Below are 21,395 nucleotides of genomic sequence, written 5' to 3' on the forward strand. Positions count from 1 at the left end.
TTAGTCATTCTCAGAGAGACTCATATCATAGCTGTCTAAATGGCATCATCCGCTGAGTTAGTCATTCTCAGAGAGACTCATATCATAGCTGTCTAAACGGCATCATCCGCTGAGTTAGTCATTTTCAGAGAGACTCATATCATAGCTGTCTAAACGGCATCATCCGCTGAGTTAGTCATTTTCAGAGAGACTCATATTATAGCTGTCTAAACGGTATCATCCGCTGAGTTAGTCATTCTCAGAGAGACTCATATCATAGCTGTCTAAACGTCATCATCCGCTGAGTTAGTCATTCTCAGAGAGACTCATATCATAGCTGTCTAAATGGCATCATCCGCTGAGTTAGTCATTCTCAGAGAGACTCATATCATAGCTGTCTAAATGGCATCATCCGCTGAGTTAGTCATTCTCAGAGAGACTCATATCATAGATGTCTAAACGGCATCATCCGCTGAGTTAGTCATTCTCAGAGAGACTCATATCATAGCTGTCTAAATGGCATCATCCGCTGAGTTAGTCATTCTCAGAGAGACTCATATCATAGCTGTCTAAACGGCATCATCCGCTGAGTTAGTCATTTTCAGAGAGACTCATATCATAGCTGTCTAAACGGCATCATCCGCTGAGTTAGTCATTTTCAGAGAGACTCATATTATAGCTGTCTAAACGGTATCATCCGCTGAGTTAGTCATTCTCAGAGAGACTCATATCATAGCTGTCTAAACGGCATCATCCGCTGAGTTAGTCATTTTCAGAGAGACTCATATCATAGCTGTCTAAACGGCATCATCTGCTGAGTTAGTCATTTTCAGAGAGACTCATATCATAGCTGTCTAAACGGCATCATCCGCTGAGTTAGTCATTCTCAGAGAGACTCATATCATAGCTGTCTAAACGGCATCATCTGCTGAGTTAGTCATTTTCAGAGAGACTCATATCATAGCTGTCTAAACGGCATCATCCGCTGAGCTAGTCTCAGAGAGACTCATATCATAGCTGTCTAAACGGCGTCATCCGCTGAGGTAGTCATTCTCAACACGAGATTTGATTGGAGAGTATTACCTGACAGTTAAACATTCTGAAAAGGATTGTATAGTGCTCTACCAGTACAACAGACGTATCCTTCATCTTTGTGTAACCTCGCCAACTCTACATCCTCCCGTGTGTGTTGGTGTGTTCCAGGGTCCGCAGGTGTCTGTGACTGTTCCCAGTCTTGACCTAGGTCTAATGCAGCTAGGTGACCAGACCCAGGCCACCATGGTCCTCACCAACACCACTCATCTAGAGGCCTTCTGGAGCCTGGGGCCAGAGAAGGCAGAGAGGACAGACAGTCTGGAGTCTGGGAAGGCAGAGAGGACAGACAGTCTGGAGTCTGGGAAGGCAGAGAGGATAGACAGTCTGGAGTCTGGGAAGGCAGAGAGGACATACAGCCACCACACACAGGTAAACACACTAACAAGTGAGTTAAAGGTAAGTTAAAGTAAAACACTGAAATATCACACATACTGTAATATTGAGGTATTGCCTCTGGTCGCCCTGGTAACAGTGTTTTACAACAGTTTGTCCGTTTGTACTGAGACCTGATAGTCCCATTGTTGTCCTCTGTTGGTGTTTGTCTTCTTCTCCTGTGTTGCTAGATCACAGTGCAGCCGTGTAAAGGAGTGCTGCCCCCTCTGGCCTCCTGCAGTGTAGACATCCTCTTCAGACCCCTGTTCTGTCAACACTTTGACACCGTGCTTGAGCTGGCTGTGGAGAATGGCCAAGGATGGTGAGGATTTCACCCATGCCTTCAGCACTAATTGTACCAATAGGAAATCAATTTATTAGCTAGCAAGATCTATATCTGTGAATCAGCAACCTCTAGCTGTACTGGTTCTGTCTCCAGTCACCTCTACATGTACTGGTTCTGTCTCCAGTCTCCAGTCACCTCTATCTGTACTAGTTCTGTCTCCAGTCACCTCTAACTGTACTGGTTCTGTCTCCAGTCACCTCTAACTGTACTGGTTCTGTCTCCAGTCACCTCTAAATGTACTGGTCCTGTCTCCAGTCACCTCTAGCTGTACTGGTTCTGTCTCCAGTCACCTCTAACTGTACTGGTTCTGTCTCCAGTCACCTCTAAATGTACTGGTTCTGTCTCCAGTCACCTCTAACTGTACTGGTTCTGTCTCCAGTCACCTCTAACTGTACTGGTTCTGTCTCCAGTCACCTCTAACTGTACTGGTTCTGTCTCCAGTCACCTCTAAATGTACTGGGCCTGTCTCCAGTCACCTCTAACTGTACTGGTTCTGTCTCCAGTCACCTCTAACTGTACTGGTTCTGTCTCCAGTCACCTCTAAATGTACTGGTCCTGTCTCCAGTCACCTCTAACTGTACTGGTTCTGTCTCCAGTCACCTCTAACTGTACTGGTTCTGTCTCCAGTCACCTCTAAATGTACTGGTCCTGTCTCCAGTCACCTCTAACTGTACTGGTTCTGTCTCCAGTCACCTCTAACTGTACTGGTCCTGTCTCCAGTCACCTCTAACTGTACTGGTTCTGTCTCCAGTCTCCAGTCACCTCTAAATGTACTGGTTCTGTCTCCAGTCACCTCTAACTGTACTGGTTCTGTCTCCAGTCACCTCTAGCTGTACTGGTTCTGTCTCCAGTCACCTCTAACTGTACTGGTCCTGTCTCCAGTCACCTCTAACTGTACTGGTTCTGTCTCCAGTCTCCAGTCACCTCTAAATGTACTGGTTCTGTCTCCAGTCACCTCTAACTGTACTGGTTCTGTCTCCAGTCACCTCTAGCTGTACTGGTTCTGTCTCCAGTTACCTCTAACTGTACTGGTTCTGTCTCCAGTCACCTCTAACTGTACTGGTCCTGTCTCCAGTCACCTCTAACTGTACTGGTTCTGTCTCCAGTCTCCAGTCACCTCTAGCTGTACTGGTCCTGTCTCCAGTCACCTCTAACTGTACTGGTCCTGTCTCCAGTCACCTCTAACTGTACTGGTTCTGTCTCCAGTCACCTCTAGCTGTACTGGTTCTGTCTCCAGTCACCTCTAACTGTACTGGTCCTGTCTCCAGTCACCTCTAACTGTACTGGTTCTGTCTCCAGTCTCCAGTCACCTCTAAATGTACTGGTTCTTTCCCCCTCTCCAGTCACCTGTACCTGTGTGTCCCCCTCTCCAGTCACCTGTAACTGTGTTTTGTACCTGTCTGTCCCCCTCTCCAGTCACCTGTACCTGTCTGTCCCCCTCTTCAGTCACCTGTAACTGTGTTTTGTACCTGTCTGTCCCCCTCTCCAGTCACCTGTACCTGTCTGTCCCCCTCTTCAGTCACCTGTAACTGTGTTTTGTACGTGTCTGTCCCCCTCTTCAGTCAACTCTAACTGTGTTTTGTACCTGTCTTCCCCCTCTTCAGTCACCTGTAACTGTGTTTTGTACCTGTCTTCCCCCTCTCCAGTCACCTGTAACTGTGTTTTGTACCTGTCTTCCCCCTCTTCAGTCACCTGTAACTGTGTTTTGTACCTGTCTTCCCCCTCTCCAGTCACCTGTACCTGTCTGTCCCCCTCTCCAGTCAACTGTAACTGTGTTTTGTACCTGTCTGTCCCCCTCTCCAGTCACCTGTAACTGTGTTTTGTACCTGTCTGTCCCCCTCTCCAGTCACCTGTACCTGTCTGTCCCCCTCTTCAGTCACCTGTAACTGTGTTTTGTACCTGTCTGTCCCCCTCTTCAGTCACCTGTAACTGTGTTTTGTACCTGTCTGTCCCCCTCTCCAGTCACCTGTACCTGTCTGTCCCCCTCTTCAGTCACCTGTAACTGTGTTTTGTACCTGTCTGTCCCCCTCTTCAGTCACCTGTAACTGTGTTTTGTACTTGTCTGTCCCCCTCTCCAGTCACCTGTACCTGTCTGTCCCCCTCTCCAGTCACCTGTAACTGTGTTTTGTACCTGTCTGTCCCCCTCTCCAGTCACCTGTACCTGTCTGTCCCCCTCTCCAGTCACCTGTACATGTCTGTCCCCCTCTCCAGTCACCTGTACCTGTCTGCCCCCCTCTCCAGTCAACTGTAACTGTGTTTTGTACCTGTCTGTCCCCCTCTCCAGTCACCTGTAACTGTGTTTTGTACCTGTCTGTCCCCCTCTCCAGTCACCTGTACCTGTCTGTCCCCCTCTCCAGTCACCTGTAACTGTGTTTTGTACCTGTCTGTCCCCCTCTCCAGTCACCTGTACATGTCTGTCCCCCTCTCCAGTCACCTGTACCTGTCTGCCCCCCTCTCCAGTCACCTGTACCTGTCTGTCCCCCTCTTCAGTCACCCGTATCTGTGTTCTGTACCTGTCGGTCCCCCTCTCCAGTCACCTGTAACTGTGTTTTGTACCTGTCTGTCCCCCTCTCCAGTCACCTGTACCTGTCTGTCCCCCTCTCCAGTCACCTGTACCTGTCTGTCCCCCTCTCCAGTCACCTGTACCTGTCTGTCCCCCTCTTCAGTCACCCGTATCTGTGTTTTGTACCTGTCTGTCCCCCTCTCCAGTCACCTGTACCTGTCTGTCCCCCTCTTCAGTCACCTGTAACTGTGTTTTGTACCTGTGTTCCCCCTCTCCAGTCACCTGTAACTGTGTTTTGTACCTGTCTGTCCCCCTCTTCAGTCACCTGTAACTGTGTTTTGTACGTGTCTGTCCCCCTCTCCAGTCACCTGTAACTGTGTTTTTTACCTGTCTTCCCCCTCTCCAGTCACCTGTAACTGTGTTTTGTACCTGTCTGTCCCCCTCTCCAGTCACCTGTAACTGTGTTTTGCACCTGCCTTCCCCCTCTCCAGTCACCTGTAACTGTGTTTTGTACCTGTCTGTCCCCCTCTCCAGTCACCTGTAACTGTGTTTTGTACCTGTCTTCCCCCTCTTCAGTCACCTGTAACTGTGTTTTTTACCTGTCTGTCCCACTCTCCAGTCACCTGTAACTGTGTTTTGTACCTGTCTTCCCCCTCTCCAGTCACCTGTAACTGTGTTTTGTACCTGTCTGTCCCCCTCTTCAGTCACCTGTAACTGTGTTTTGTACGTGTCTGTCCCCCTCTCCAGTCACCTGTCGGTGCAGGCAGATGTCCACTCTCCTCAAGTGTGTCTGTTAACCTGTGATCTGGTATTCTCTGAGATCTATGTCGGAATTCCTGCCCGGGGATCCATCACCCTGATCAACCAGACCCTGCTGCCTGCTCACTACACCTGGACCATGGTGGGTCACCTACCTGTTCACTACACCTGAACCATGGTGGGTCACCTACCTGTTCACTACACCTGAACCATGGTGGGTCACCTACCTGTTCACTACACCTGAACCATGGTAGGTCACCTACCGGTTCACTACACCTGAACCATGGTGGGTCACCTACCTGTTCACTACACCTGAAGCATGGTGGGTCACCTACCTGTTCACTACACCTGAACCATGGTGGGTCACCTACCTGTTCACTACACCTGAAGCATGGTGGGTCACCTACCTGTTCACTACACCTGGACCATGGTGGGTCACCTACCTGTTCACTACACCTGGACCATGGTGGGTCACCTACCTGTTCACTACACCTGGACCATGGTGGGTCACCTACCTGTTCACTACACCTGGACCATGGTGGGTCACCTACCTGTTCACTACACCTGGACCATGGTGGGTCACCTACCTGTTCACTACACCTGAACCATGGTGGGTCACCTACCTGTTCACTACACCTGAAGCATGGTGGGTCACCTACCTGTTCACTACACCTGGACCATGGTGGGTCACCTACCTGTTCACTACACCTGGACCATGGTGGGTCACCTACCTGTTCACTACACCTGAACCATGGTGGGTTCTTTAGAGAGACTTCTCCTCACTCATTAGTTTTGCTGCCACAGTATCTAATCTATTCCATCTGTGATCCTCCCCTCTCTCCTCTCCCCTTCTTCCGTCCCCCATTCCTCCCTCCCTCCATCAGCTCCAGGGCCAGCAGGCGTCTCTGTGCTCGGCTAGTTTCACTCCCTCCTCTGGAACTCTGGGACCCAACGCCAAGAAGGACGTCACCGTGGCCTTCACAGCTTACACTGATGTTAGTTTACTACATTAAACACAGTTCATACTGATGTTAGTATACAGTCGTTGCCAAAAGTTTTGAGAATGACACAAATATTAATTTTCACAGTCTGCTGCCTCAGTGTGTATGATTGCAATTTTCAAATACTCCAGAATGTTATGAAGAGTGATCAGATGAATTGCAATTAATTGCAAAGTCCCTCTTTGCCATGCAAATGAACTGAATCCCCCAAAAACATTTCCACTGCATTTCAGCCCTGCCACAAAAGGACCAGCTGACATCATGTCAGTGATTCTCTCGTTAACACAGGTGTGAGTGTTAATGAGGACAAGGCTGGAGATCACTCTGTCATGCTTATTGAGTTCGAATAACAGACTGGAAGCTTCAAAAGGAGGGTGGTGCTTGGAATCATTGTTCTTCCTCTGTCAACCATGGTTACCTGCAAGGAAACACATGCTGTCATCATTGCTTTGCACAAAAAGGGCTTCAAAGGCAAGGATATTGCTGCCAATAAGATTGCACCTAAATCAACCATTTATCGGATCATCAAGAACTTCAAGGAGAGCGGTTCAATTGTTGTGAAGAAGGCTTCAGGGCGCCCAAGAAAGTCCAGCAAGCGCCTAGGACCGTCTCATAAAGTTGATTCAGCTGCGGGATCGGGGCACCACCAGTACAGAGTGTGCTCAGGAATGGCAGCAGGCAGGTGTGAGTGCATCTGCATGCACAGTGAGGCACAGACTTTTGGAAGATGGCCTGGTGTCAAGAAGGGCAGCAAAGAAGCCACTTCTCTCCAGGAAAAACATCAGGGACAGACTGATATTCTGTAAAAGGTACTGGGATTGGACTGCTGAGGACTGGGGTATAGTCATTTTCTCTGATGAATCGCTTTTCCGATTGTTTGGGGCATCCGGAAAAAAGCTTGTCCGGAGAAGACAAGGTGAGCGCTACCATCAGTCCTGTGTCATGCCAACAATAAAGCATCCTGAGACCATTCATGTGTGGGGTTGCTTCTCAGCCAAGGGAGCCATACACAGCCATAAATAAAGAATGGTACCAACACATCCTCCGAGAGCAACTTCTCCCAGCCATCCAGGAACAGTTTGGTGACAAACAATGCCTTTTCAAGTATGATGGGGCACCTTGCCATAAGGCAAAAGTGATCACTAAGTGGCTCGGGGAACAAAACATTGATATTTTGGGTCCATGGCCAGGAAACTGCCCAGGCCTTAATCCCATTAAGAACTTGTGGTCAATCCTCAAGAGGCGGGTGGACAAACAAAACCCCACATTTCTGACAAACTCCAAGCATTGATTATGCAATAATGGGCTGCCATCAGTCAGGATGTGGCCCAGAAGTTAATTGACAGCATGCCAGGGAGGATTGCAGAGGTCTTGAAAAAGAAGGGTCAACACTGCAAATATTGACTCTTTGCATCAACTTCATGTAATTGTCAATAAAAGCCTTTGACACTCATGAAATACTTGTAATTATACTTCAGTATTCCATAGTAACATCTGACAAAAATATCTAAAGACACTGAAGCAGCAAACTTTGTGGAAAATAATATTTGTGTCATTCTCAAAACTTTTGGCCACGACTGTACTACATTTAACACAGTTCAGACTGGTGTTAGTTTACTACATTTAACACAGCTCAGACTGGTGTTACTTTACTACATTAAACAGCTCAGACTGGTGTTACTTTACTACATTAAACAGCTCAGACTGGTGTTAGTTTACTACATTAAACACAGCTCAGACTGGTGTTAGTTTACTACATTAAACAGCTCAGACTGGTGTTAGTTTACTACATTAAACACAGCTCAGACTGGTGTTAATTTACTACATTTAACACAGTTCAGACTGGTGTTAGTTTACTACATTAAACAGCTCAGACTGGTGTTACTTTATTACATTAAACACAGCTCAGACTGGTGTTACTTTACTACATTAAACACAGCTCAGACTGGTGTTACTTTACTACATTAAACACAGCTCAGACTGGTGTTAGTTTACTACATTAAACACAGCTCAGACTGGTGTTACTTTACTACATTAAACACAGCTCAGACTGGTGTTACTTTACTACATTAAACAGCTCAGACTGGTGTTAGTTTACTACATTAAACACAGCTCAGACTGGTGTTAGTTTACTACATTAAACACAGCTCAGACTGGTGTTAGTTTACTACATTAAACAGCTCAGACTGGTGTTAGTTTACTACATTAAACACAGCTCAGACTGGTGTTAGTTTACTACATTAAACACAGCTCAGACTGGTGTTAGTTTACTACATTAAACAGCTCAGACTGGTGTTAGTTTACTACATTAAACACAGCTCAGACTGGTGTTAGTTTACTACATTAAACACAGCTCAGACTGGTGTTAGTTTACTACATTAAACAGCTCAGACTGGTGTTAGTTTACTACATTAAACACAGCTCAGACTGGTGTTAGTTTACTACATTAAACACAGCTCAGACTGGTGTTAGTTTACTACATTAAACAGCTCAGACTGGTGTTAGTTTACTACATTAAACACAGCTCAGACTGGTGTTAGTTTACTACATTAAACACAGCTCAGACTGGTGTTAGTTTACTACATTAAACACAGCTCAGACTGATGTTAGTATCCAGCCACCCCGCTGTACATTATATTATAAGTACCTATCCATCCACTGGACACTGAACACAGCTCTCTACAGCAACTACAACTAAGAGCAACACACCTCTAAGTGACTGATGTCTGTCTCATCTCTCCATCCCTGTCTTTCCCTGTAGATGGAGTTAAGTGCAGTAGCAGCGTTGTGTGAGGTGACAGGGATGAAAGATCCTCTGGTTTTACGATTCTTCTCTACAGCCCAGAGACTCAACGTGTCCTACTCTCTACCTAGAGACTGGTACGTGTCCTACTGTCCACCTAGAGACTGGTACGTGTCCTACTGTCCTACTGTGTACCAGTCTCTAGGTAGCAAGGACATTGTTATATTCAGAGGTAGACTGGCTTTGGCACCAAGGAAATAGTTATTTTCAGAGGTAGCTGGCTTTGGCAGCCAAAACAGACAAATGCATCTAGGTAGAGCATGCTAGATAGCTAAATAGCTAATTACAACAGGTGTTCAGAACATGCTAGGTAGCTAATTACCACAGGTGTTCAGAACATGCTAGGTAGCTAATTACCACAGGTGTTCAGAGCATGCTAGATGGCTAATTACCACAGGTGTTCAGAGCATGCTAGATGGCTAATTACCACAGGTGTTCAGAGCGCACTAGATAGCTAATTACCACAGGTGTTCAGAGCATGCTAGATGGCTAATTACCACAGGTGTTCAAATCAAATCAAATCAAATTTTATTTGTCACATACACATGGTTAGCAGATGTTAATGCGAGTGTAGTGAAATGCTTGTGCTTCTAGTTCCGACAATGCAGTAATAACAGTAATCTAACTAACAATTCCAAAACTACTGTCTTGTACACAGGGGATAAAGAATATGTACATAAGGATATATGAATGAGTGATGGTACAGAGCAGCATAGGCAAGATGCAGTAGATGGTATCGAGTACAGTATATACATATGAGATGAGTAATGTAAGGTATGTAAACAAAGTGGCATAGTTTAAAGTGGCTAGTGATACATGTATTACATAAGGATATAGTCGATGATATAGAGTACAGTATATACGTATGCATATGAGATGAATAATGTAGGGTAAGTAACATTATATAAGGTAGCATTGTTTAAAGTGGCTAGTGATATATTTACATCATTTCCCATCAATTCCCATTATTAAAGTGGCTGCTAGAGCATGCTAGATAGCTAATTACCACAGGTGTTCAGATCACGCTAGATAGCTAATTACCACAGGTGTTCAGAGCATGCTAGATGGATAATTAGATCATGTGTGTCTTCTCTCCAGTCCCGGATTAGAAGCAGAGGACCCTGCTGTATCGTTGGTTCTGGACTTTGGAGACAACGTCCTGTTGAAGCGACCAATTACCAAGCAGCTGGTTATGACCAATCACACAGCAATCCCAGCCCCCTTCACTCTGGAGGCGGAGTACTTCACTGGACACGCCCCCTCACCACCAGCCGGCCAATCGCAGCAGAGGTACAGTCTGTATTTTCTTAGTTTATGCGGGGTCGCCTGAAATCACTAACATCTGGTTTTCAGGGATACAGTATCTTCAACATGGCTTCCGTTACCCCTGAAAACCGGATGTGGGAACTATTTTTACGCCTGCTACGTTAGGTTATTATTCTCTAAACCATCTGTTCATGTGTTTCATGCATGAGTGTTTTTCTTTGAATGGTTTGCATCGAATAAATACTTTTGTCTCACCTCTGTTATGTTAATCTGTGCATTGACCCTGTGTTTCAGGGGCCTGCATGTGAGGAAGCCTTTACACCCTGTCCAAGCTAAGAAAGTAGAGGACAAGGCACAGGAAGGTACACAGTAGGATTCATTTCCACAGAAATCATTTCATGTTTCATCCCCTGAATACAGTACATCTGACTGAACTGGGTTGTGACTGTGTGGTCCTGTATATACTGACAGGGTTTGTGAGTGGGCTGTTGGCCCATGGAAAGGGCGCAGCGTTCTTCGTCCACCCAGATTGTGGCATTCTGGGAGCGTTTGAGACTCAAACCATCGACATCACATCCTTCACCAACATGTGGGGGGAATACAGAGACCAGCTCATCTGTAAGGTACGACACTACTACTAACCCCTAACCCCTAATACTAACCCCTAACCCCTAATACTAAACCCTAACACCTAATACTAACCCCTAACACTAACCCCTAACCCCTAACACTAACCCCTAATACTAACCCCTAACACTAACCCCTAACCCCTAACCCCTAATACTAACCCCTAACCCCTTATACTAGCCCCAAATACTAAACCCTAACACCTAATACTAACCCCTAACACTAACCCCTAACCCCTAACACTAACCCCTAACCCTAACACTAACCCCTAACCCCTAACCCCTAATACTAACCCCTAACCCCTTATACTAGCCCCAAATACTAAACCCTAACCCCTAATACTAACCCCTAATATTAACCCCTAATACTAAACCCTAACCCCTAATACTAACCCCAATACTAACCCCTAACCCCTAATACTAACCCCTAACACTAACCCCTAACCCCTAATACTAACCCCTAATACTAACCCCTAATACTAACCCCTAACACTAACCCCTAACCCCTAATACTAACCCCTAATACTAACCCCTAATACTAACCCCTAACACTAACCCCTAACCCCTAATACTAACCCCTAACACTAACCCCTAATACTAACCCCTAACACTAACCCCTAATAATAACCCCTAACCCCTAATACTAACCCCTAATACTAAACCCTAATACTAACCCCTAACCCCCAATACTAACCCCTAACCCCTAATACTAACCCCTAATTCTAACCCCTAATACTAACCCCTAACCACTAATATTAACCCCTAATACTAACCCATAACCCCTTATACTAACCCCTAACCACTAATATTAACCCGTAATACTAACCCGTAATACTAACCCCTAACATTAACCCCTAATACTAACCCCTAACCCATAATATTAACCCCTAATACTAACCCCTAATACTAACCCCTAACCACTAATATTAACCCCTAATACTAACCCCTAACCCCTAATACTAACCCCTAATACTAACCCATAAGCCCTAATACCAACCCCTAACCACTCATATTAACCCCTAATACTAACCCCTAACCCCTAATACTAACCCCTAATCCGTAATACAAACCCCTAATATTAACCCTTAACCCCTAATACTCACCCCTAATACTAACCCCTAATACTAACCCCTAATACTAACCCCTAACCACTAATATTAACCCCTAATATTAACCCCTAACCCCTAATACTAACCCCTAACCCCTAATGCTAACCCCTAATACTAACCCCTAACCCCTAATACTAACCCCTAACCCGTAATACAAACCCCTAATACTAACCCCTAACCACTAATATTAACCCCTAATACTAAGCCCTAACCACTAATATTAACCTCTAATACTAACCCCAAATACTAACCCCTAACCCCTAATACTAACCCCTAATACTAACCACTAATATTAACCCCTAATACTAACCCCAAATACTAACCCCTAACCACTAATTTTCACCCCTAATACTAACCCCTAACACTAACCCCTAACCCCTAATATTAACCCATAACCCCTAATATTAACCCCTAACCACTAATATTAACCCCTAATACTAGCCCCTAATACTAACCCCTAATATTAACCTCTAACCCCTAATACTAACCTCTAACCCCTAATACTAACCCCTAATACTAACCACTAATATTAACCCCTAATACTAACCCCTAATACTACCCCCAATACTACCCCTAATACTAACCCCTAATACTAACCACTAATACTAACCCCTAATACTAACCACTAATACTAACCCCTAACCCCTAATACTAACCCCTAATATTAACCCCTAACCACTAATATTAACCCCTAACCCCTAATACAAACCCCTAATACTAACCCCCCTCCCCTAATACTAACGCCTAGCCCCTAATATTAACCCCTAACACTAACCCCTAACCCCTAATACTAACCCCTAATACTAACCCCGAACCCCTAATACTAACCCCTTCTACTAACCCCTAATACTAATCCCTAATACTAGTGGTAGTAGTTGTAAAAGTAGTAGTAGTGGCAGTAGTAGTCGTAGCAGTTATAGTAGTAGTAGCAGTAGCAGTAGTAGTAGCAGTAGTAGTAGTAGCAGTAGTAGTAGTAGTAGTAGTAGTAGTAGTAGTAGTAGCAGCTGTCTGTACCTGTCTTCTGTCTCCGTGGTAGGTGGGGGACCTCCAGCCCAAGCTGATCCCCATTCAGATGACAGTGATGGGCTGTCCTCTTTACTTCCAGATGATTGGTCCACAGCCAGACAGACAGAACCAGGGACCAATCATACGGTGAGCTGGATTCCGAGTACTGTAGCTGAGTGTAACTATATCTTCTGATACGTTCTATAACTTCCTCATAAATCTCCCAATGACCTATCTGCATCTTTACCTACCTACCTGTCTCTTCTCAGGTTTGGTACTCACGTCTCTGGAGGAGACACAGTGTCCCGCTCTCTACGTCTGAACAACACAAGCCCCTACGGTAAGATCTCAGCTCTGGACACCTCAGACATCCTCGTCAGATGGACCTGTTTCCTTAAAGGGACAAACTTTAGTCAAGTGTGAACACATTATTGCTGTGTGTTTTATGTCAGATATCCGTATGGACTGGGAGAGCTACAACGTGGACCAGGAGGACAGGAAGCTGCTGGATGTGGTGGTTGCCTACGGAGACGCCTTTCCCCTGAAGGACGTAGACGGCAACGAGGTGGTTGGGGGCGGGGCCATGTCTAATGATACTCCGCCCACTTGGGACCGGAGCCACACACCCAGCACTGAGGGAACAAGCTCCTCCCTCAAGAGCAAGTCTGTGAGTGGATGGAGACACCTGTCCTTCATAGACATGACAACATACAGTGCCTTGCGAAAGTATTCGGCCCCCTTGAACTTTGCGACCTTTTGCCACATTTCAGGCTTCAAACATAAAGATATAAAACTGTATTTTTTTGTGAAGAATCAACAACAAGTGGGACACAATCATGAAGTGGAACGACATTTATTGGATATTTCAAACTTTTTTAACAAATCAAAAACTGAAAAATTGGGCGTGCAAAATTATTCAGCCCCCTTAAGTTAATACTTTGTAGCGCCACCTTTTGCTGCGATTACAGCTGTAAGTCGCTTGGGGTATGTCTCTATCAGTTTTGCACATCGAGAGACTGAAATGTTTTCCCATTCCTCCTTGCAAAACAGCTCGAGCTCAGTGAGGTTGGATGGAGAGCATTTGTGAACAGCAGTTTTCAGTTCTTTCCACAGATTCTCGATTGGATTCAGGTCTGGACTTTGACTTGGCCAGTCTAACACCTGGATATGTTTATTTTTGAACCATTCCATTGTAGATTTTGCTTTATGTTTTGGATCATTGTCTTGTTGGAAGACAAATCTCCGTCCCAGTCTCAGGTCTTTTGCAGACACCATCAGGTTTTCTTCCAGAATGGTCCTGTATTTGGCTCCATCCATCTTCCCATCAATTTTAACCATCTTCCCTGTCCCTTCTGAAGAAAAGCAGGCCCAAACCATGATGCTGCCACCACCATGTTTGACAGTGGGGATGGTGTGTTGCTTTTACGCCAAACATAACGTTTTGCATTGTTGCCAAAAAGTTCAATTTTGGTTTCATCTGACAAGAGCACCTTCTTCCACGTTTGGTGTCTCCCCCAGGTGGCTTGTGGCAAACTTTAACCAACACTTTTTATGGATATCTTTAAGAAATGGCTTTCTTCTTGCCACTCTTCCATAAAGACCAGATTTGTGCAATATACGACTGATTGTTGTCCTATGGACAGAGTCTCCCACCTCAGCTGTAGATCTCTGCAGTTCATCCAGAGTGATCATGGGCCTCTTGGCTGCATCTCTGATCAGTCTTCTCCTTGTATGAGCTGAAAGTTTAGAGGGACGGCCAGGTCTTGGTAGATTTGCAGTGGTCTGATACTCCTTCCATTTCAATGTTATCGCTTGCACAGTGCTCCTTGGGATGTTTAAAGCTTGGGAAATCTTTTGTATCCAAATCCGGCTTTAAACTTCTTCACAACAGTATCTCGGACCTGCCTGGCGTGTTCCTTGTTCTTCATGATGCTCTCTGCGCTTTTAACGGACCTCTGAGACTATCACAGTGCAGGTGCATTTATACGGAGACTTGATTACACACAGGTGGATTGTATTTATCATCATTAGTCATTTAGGTCAACATTGGATCATTCAGAGATCCTCACTGAACTTCTGGAGAGAGTTTGCTGCACTGAAAGTAAAGGGGCTGAATAATTTTGCACGCCCAATTTTTCAGTTTTTGATTTGTTAAAAAAGTTTGAAATATCCAATAAATGTCGTTCCACTTCATGATTGTGTCCCACTTGTTGTTGATTCTTCACAAAAAAATACAGTTTTATATCTTTATGTTTGAAGCCTGAAATGTGGCAAAAGGTCGCAAAGTTCAAGGGGGCCGAATACTTTCGCAAGGCACTGTATTTCTACCAAAACAATTATGGGTTCAACATGATCACAACATGTACAATGTGCCACAAGTATGGATTTAACATGATCACAACATGTACAATGTGCCACAAGTACAGTGGGGCAAAAAAGTATTTAGTCAGCCACCAATTGTGCAAGTTCTACCACTTAAAAAGATGAGAGAGGCCTGTAATTTTCATCATAGGTACACTTCAACTATGACAGACAAAATGAGAAAAAAAATCCAGAAAATCACATTGTAGGATTTTTTATGAATTTATTTTCAAATTATGGTGGAAAATAAGTATTTGGCCACCTACAAACAAGCAAGATTTCTGGCTCTCACAAACCTGTAGCTTCTTCTTTAAGACGGTCCTCTGTCCTCCACTCGTTACCTGTATTAATGGCACCTGTTTGAACTTGTTATCAGTATAAAAGACACCTGTCCACAACCTCAAACAGTCACACTCCAAACTCCACTATGGCCAAGACCAAAGAAAGAGCTGTCAAAGGACACCAGAAACGCAATTGTAGACCTGCACCAGGCTGGGAAGACTGAATCTGCAATAGGTAAGCAGCTTGGTTTGAAGAAATCAACTGTGGGAGCAATTATTAGGAAATGGAAGACATACAAGACCACTGATAATCTTCCTCGATCTGGGGCTCCACGCAAGATCTCACCCCGTGGGGTCAAAATGATCACAAGAACGGTGAGCAAAAATCCCAGAACCACACGGGGGGACCTAGTGAATGACCTGCAGAGAGCTGGGACCAAAGTAACAAAGCCTACCATCAATAACACACTACGCCGCCAGGGAGTCAAATCCTGCAGTGCCAGACGTGTCCCCCTGCTTAAGCCAGTACATGTCCAGGCCCGTCTGAAGTTTGCTAGAGAGCATTTGGATGATCCAGAAGAAGATTGGGAGAATGTCATATGGTCAGATGAAACCAAAATATAACTTTTTGGTAAAAACTCAACTCGTCGTGTTTGGAGGACAAAGAATGCTGAGTTGCATCCAAAGAACACCATACCTACTGTGAAGCATGGGGGTGGAAACATCATGCTTTGGGGCTGTTTTTCTGCAAAGGCACCAGGACGACTGATCCGTGTAAAGGAAAGAATGAATGGGGCCATGTATCGTGAGGTTTTGAGTGAAAACCTCCTTCCATCAGCAAGGGCATTGAAGATTAAACGTGGCTGGGTCTTTCAGCATGACAATGATCCCAAACACACTGCCTGGGCAACAAAGGAGTGGCTTCTGTAGTGGAAATTTCCTGTATTTACCAAATCATGAGAGCAAACCACACACAAGTCAGAGTTATCATAAAGTCCATCTTTAATTATATGAGCTCCATCACAACCCCTGTGACTCTCAGATCAATTCAGTGTCTATCAATGAATTCTCTGAGAGTCCTTACACATTGCAACTGAGATCCTTTATAGCAAAGACACACATAGCCAGACAGCATTGGCTATAAATTATCATTCAGCTTTGTCTCCTAAACTATGTTCTTATCTCGTTCTCAGGACCATAAAACAAAACCTCATCAACAGGCATATATCAAATACACCCCTCCTGGACAAGATCACAGAGACACAGTGACTGGCACATTGTGGAGCCAAGAGATAATTGGTTTAAAAGATATGTTTACATATGAAGACAAGCTTGACCTCTCCCCTCTCTGCGGCCCAAGTAACTGAAACCTGACAGAGAACAGATAACTGCAACCGACCGGCCAACAGCCATCCAAAAATAGACATTCTAATGACATATCTCACATAAGCATGAAATAAAAATAATAAATCATATTATTTATAAATGTTACCTAAATAATTCTGATTCCGCCACGACACTTCGTAAGAAGCATTTCAAGGTCCTGGAGTGGCCTAGCCAGTCTCCAGATCTCAACCCCATAAAAAAATCCTTGGAGGGAGTTGAAAGTCCGTGTTTCCCAGCAACAGCCCCAAAACATCCCTGCTCTAGAGGAGGGTTAGGGTTAGGGGCCAAAATACCAGCAACAGTGTGTGAAAACCTTGTGAAGACTTTACGTTTGACCTCTGTCATTGCCAACAAAGGGTATAAATTCCTAAAAAATCCTACAATGTGATTTTCTGGATTTTTTTTCTAATTTTGTCTGTCATAGTTGAAGTGTACCTATGACATACATTACAGGCCTCTCTCATCTTTTTAAGTGGGAGAACTTGCACAATTGGTGGCTGACTAAATACTTTTTTGCCCCACTGTATGTGTTTAACATGATCACAACATGTACAATGTGCCACAATTATGGGTTCAACATGATCACAACATGTACAATGTGCCACAATGATGGGTTCAACATGTACAATGTGCCACAAGTATGGGTTCAACATGATCACAACATGTACAATGTGCCACAATTATGGGTTCAACATGTACAATGTGCCACAATTATGGGTTCAACATAATCACAACATGTACAATGTGCCACAAGTATGGGTTCAACATGATCACAAGATGTACAATGTGCCACAATTATGGGTTCAACATGTACAATGTGCCACAATTATGGGTTCAACATGATCACAACATGTACAATGTGCCACAAGTATGGGTTCAACATGATCACAACATGTACAATGTGCCACAATTATGGGTTCAACATGTACAATGTGCCACAAGTATGGGTTCAACATGATCACAACATGTACAATGTGCCACAAGTATGGGTTCAACATGATTACAACATGTACAATGTGCCACAATTATGGGTTCAACATGTACAATGTGCCACAATTATGGGTTTAACATGATCACAACATGTACAATGTGCCACAAGTATGGGTTCAACATGTACAATGTGCCACAAGTATGGGTTCAACATTATCACAACATGTACAACGTTGTTACTGTGATAAGCATTCTGTTGTGTCGATGTGGCTGCGGATACCATCACATAAGCATGTATCAATGGTTGTTCCTTCTCACCTGGAGGACCTTGAGGAGGAGAAGGAGGAGGAAGGATCTGTCCACTCTGCGTCTCCTCAGAAGAGGCTCTTCTCTGTCTTCATCAGGCCGCATGAAGGCAACGCCTCCGACTACCCATACTGCATCACTCCACAGCAGATAGTACGTATAGCATACTACCCATACTGCATCACTCCACAGCAGATAGTACGTATAGCATACTACCCATACTGCATCACTCCACAGCAGATAGTACATATAGCATACTACCCATACTGCATCACTCCACAGCAGATAGTACGTATAGCATACTACCCATACTGCATCACTCCACAGCAGATGGAGGGCTTGTTTGACATTGCAGCCAACAGTGCAGGCGATTGCCGACTAACTGATCTGTGTAAATAGTCCGGTGGCCATTTAATAAATTGTTCAGCAGTCTTATGGCTTGGGGGTAGAAACTATTCAGGAGCCTTTTGGACCTAGACTTGGCGCTCCGGGTATTGCTTGCCGTGTGGTAGTAGAGAAAAAAATCTATGACTTGGGTGACTGGAGTCTTTGACTATTTTTTGGGCCTTCCTCTGACACCGCCTAATATAGAGGTCCTGGATGGCAGGAAGCTTGGCCCCAGTGATGTACTGGGCCGTACACACTACCCGCTATAGCACCTTACGGTCAGATGCCTAGCAGTTGCCATACCAGGCGGTGATGCAACTGGTCAGGATGGTGCAGCTGGAGCAGCTCGATGGTGCAGCTGGAGAACTTTTTGAGTATCTGGGGACACATGCCAAATATTTTCTGTCTTCTGTGGGGGAAAAGGTGTTGTCGTGCCCTCTCCACAGCTGTCTTGGTGTGTTTGGACCATGATAGTGTGTTGGTGATATTGACACCAAGGAACGTGAAACTCTGGACCCACTCCACTACAGCCCGTCAATGAGAATGGGGGCCTGTTCGGCCCGCCTTTTCCTGTAGTCCACAATCATCTCCTTTGTCTTGATCACGTTGAGGGAGAGATTGTTGTCCTGGCACCACACGGCCAGGTCTCTGACCTCCTCCCTTTAGGCTGTCTCGTCATTGTCGACTGTTGTGTCATCGGCAAACTTAATGATGGCGTTGGAGTCGTGGATGGCTGTGCAGTCATGAGTGAGTCCCATCGATGTGAATTTTATTGTATTTTTTTTATTTTTTATTTCACCTTTATTTAACCAGGTAGGCCAGTTGAGAACACCTTTATTTAACCAGGTAGGCTAGTTGAGAACACCTTTATTTAACCAGGTAGGCCAGTTGAGAACACCTTTATTTGACCAGGTAGGCCAGTTGAGAACACCTTTATTTAACCAGGTAGGCCAGTTGAGAACACCTTTATTTAACCAGGTAGGCCAGTTGAGAACACCTTTATTTAACCAGGTAGGTTAGAGAACAAGTTCTCATTTACAACTGCGACCTGGCCAAGATAAAGCAAAGCAGTGCGACACAAACAACACAGAGTTACACATGGAGTAAAACAAACATACAGTCAATAACACATTAGAAAAGTCTATATACAGTGTGTGCAAATGTATAAGACTAGGGAGGTAAGGCAATAAATAGGCCATAGAGGCAAAATAATTACAATTTAGTATTAACACTGCAGGGATAGATGTGCAGATGATGATGTGCAAGTAGAGATACTGGGGTGAAAAAGAGCTAAAATAAATAACAATATGGAGATGAGGTAGTTGGGTGGGCTATTTACAGATGGGCTGTGTACAGGTGCAATGATCGGAAAGCTGCTCTGACAACTGATGCTTAAAGTTAGTGAGGGAACAACAGGCCCTCCGATTTCACACACTGAACTCTATCTGAGAAATCAAATGTTATTTGTTACATACACATGGTTAGCAGATGTTAATGTGAGTGTAGCGAAATTCTTGTGCTTCTAGTTCCGACAATGCAGTAATAACAACAAGTAATCTAACAATTCCACAACAACTACCTAATACACACAAGTGTAAAAGAATGAATAAGAATTTGTACATATAAATATATGGATGAGCGATGGCCGAACGGCATAGGCAAGATGCAGTAGATAGTATAGAGTACAGTATATACATATGAGATGACTAATGTAGGGTATGTAAACATTATATAAAGTGGCATTGTTTTTAGTAACTAGTGACACATTTATTACGTCCAATTGTTTGTTATTAAAGTGGCTATAGTCTTGAGTCAGTATGTTGGCAGCAGCCACTCAATGTTAGTGATGGGATATGTTCCGGATAGCCTCAAACAACAACATTGATGTATACGCTGATTCGGTGAGCGAGTTGGTGAACCAGGCGAGGCAATCAAGGCTGTTGAGTCTGCCGATAAGGATGTGGTAATTGACAGAGTCAAAAGCCTTGGCCCAGGTCGATGAGGACGGCTGCACAGTACGGCCTTTTATCGATGGCGGTTATGATATAATTTAAGACCTTGAGCGTGGCTGAGGTGTACCCATTACCAGCTCGGAAACCAGATTGCACAGTGGAGAAGGTACGGTGGGATTCGAAATGGTCGGTGATCTGTTTGTTAACTTGGCTTTCGAAGACTTTAGAAAGGCAGGGCAGGATAGATATAGGTCTGTAACAGTTTGTGGCTAGAGTGTCTACCCCTTTGAAGAGGGGGATGCCTGTGGCAGCTTTCCAATCTTTAGGGATCTCAGACAATTCGAAAGAGAGGTTTAACAGGCTAATAATAGGGGTTGCAACAATTGCGGCAGATAAATTTAGAAAGAGAAGGTCCAGATTGTCTAGCCCAGCTGATTTGTAGCAGTCCAGATTTTGCAGCTCTTTCAGAACATCAGCTATCTGGATTTGGGTGAAGGAGAAGCGGGGTGGGGGGCTTGGGCAAGTTGCTGTGGGGGGTGCATAGCTGTTGGCCGGGGCAGGTGGAAAGCCCTGGAAAAATGCTTATTGAAATTCTTAATTATTGTAGATTTATCGATGGTGACAGTGTTTCCTAGCCTCAGTTCAGTGCAGTGAATGGGGGCGTGTTTGGCCCTCTTTTTCCTGTAGTCCACGATCAGCTCCTTTGTCTTGCTCATGTTGAGGGAGAGGTTGTAGATTTTTGTTGAGAATCTGGGGACCCGTGACACATTTTTTCAGTCTCCTGAGGGGGAAAGGTGTTGCCGTGCCCTCTTCACGACTGTCTTGGTGAGTTTGGACCATGAAAGTTTGTTGGTGATGTGGACATCGAGGAACTTGAAATTCTCGACTCGCTCCACTAAAGCCCAGTCGATGTGAATGGGGGCTTGTT

The 21,395-nt window shown here is 44.8% G+C and overlaps 1 protein-coding gene across 2 annotated transcripts in view; it reads left to right on the forward strand.

Moving 5' to 3' along the window:
* dlec1 (DLEC1 cilia and flagella associated protein) overlaps window positions 1-21,395 on the forward strand; it is a 102,758-nt gene that overhangs the window by 50,570 nt on the left and 30,793 nt on the right. Inside the window, exons 19-30 of one of the 2 annotated variants that reach the window (XM_090189206.1) lie at window positions 1,183-1,443; window positions 1,638-1,768; window positions 5,043-5,196; window positions 5,939-6,049; window positions 8,817-8,935; window positions 9,957-10,148; window positions 10,419-10,486; window positions 10,596-10,747; window positions 12,896-13,011; window positions 13,134-13,204; window positions 13,317-13,531; window positions 18,147-18,416. In XM_090189206.1, coding sequence (XP_090045332.1) covers window positions 1,183-1,443; window positions 1,638-1,768; window positions 5,043-5,196; window positions 5,939-6,049; window positions 8,817-8,935; window positions 9,957-10,148; window positions 10,419-10,486; window positions 10,596-10,747; window positions 12,896-13,011; window positions 13,134-13,204; window positions 13,317-13,531; window positions 18,147-18,416 — 1,860 coding nt within the window. The remainder of the gene's footprint in view (window positions 1-1,182; window positions 1,444-1,637; window positions 1,769-5,042; window positions 5,197-5,938; window positions 6,050-8,816; window positions 8,936-9,956; window positions 10,149-10,418; window positions 10,487-10,595; window positions 10,748-12,895; window positions 13,012-13,133; window positions 13,205-13,316; window positions 13,532-18,146; window positions 18,417-21,395) is intronic. The other variant, XM_090189207.1, reaches the window with a different exon arrangement.

This window comes from Oncorhynchus mykiss, chromosome 11 (assembly GCF_057628025.1).
Source record: "Oncorhynchus mykiss isolate SJ-2025 chromosome 11, ASM5762802v1, whole genome shotgun sequence".
Classification (NCBI taxonomy): Eukaryota; Metazoa; Chordata; class Actinopteri; order Salmoniformes; family Salmonidae; genus Oncorhynchus; species Oncorhynchus mykiss.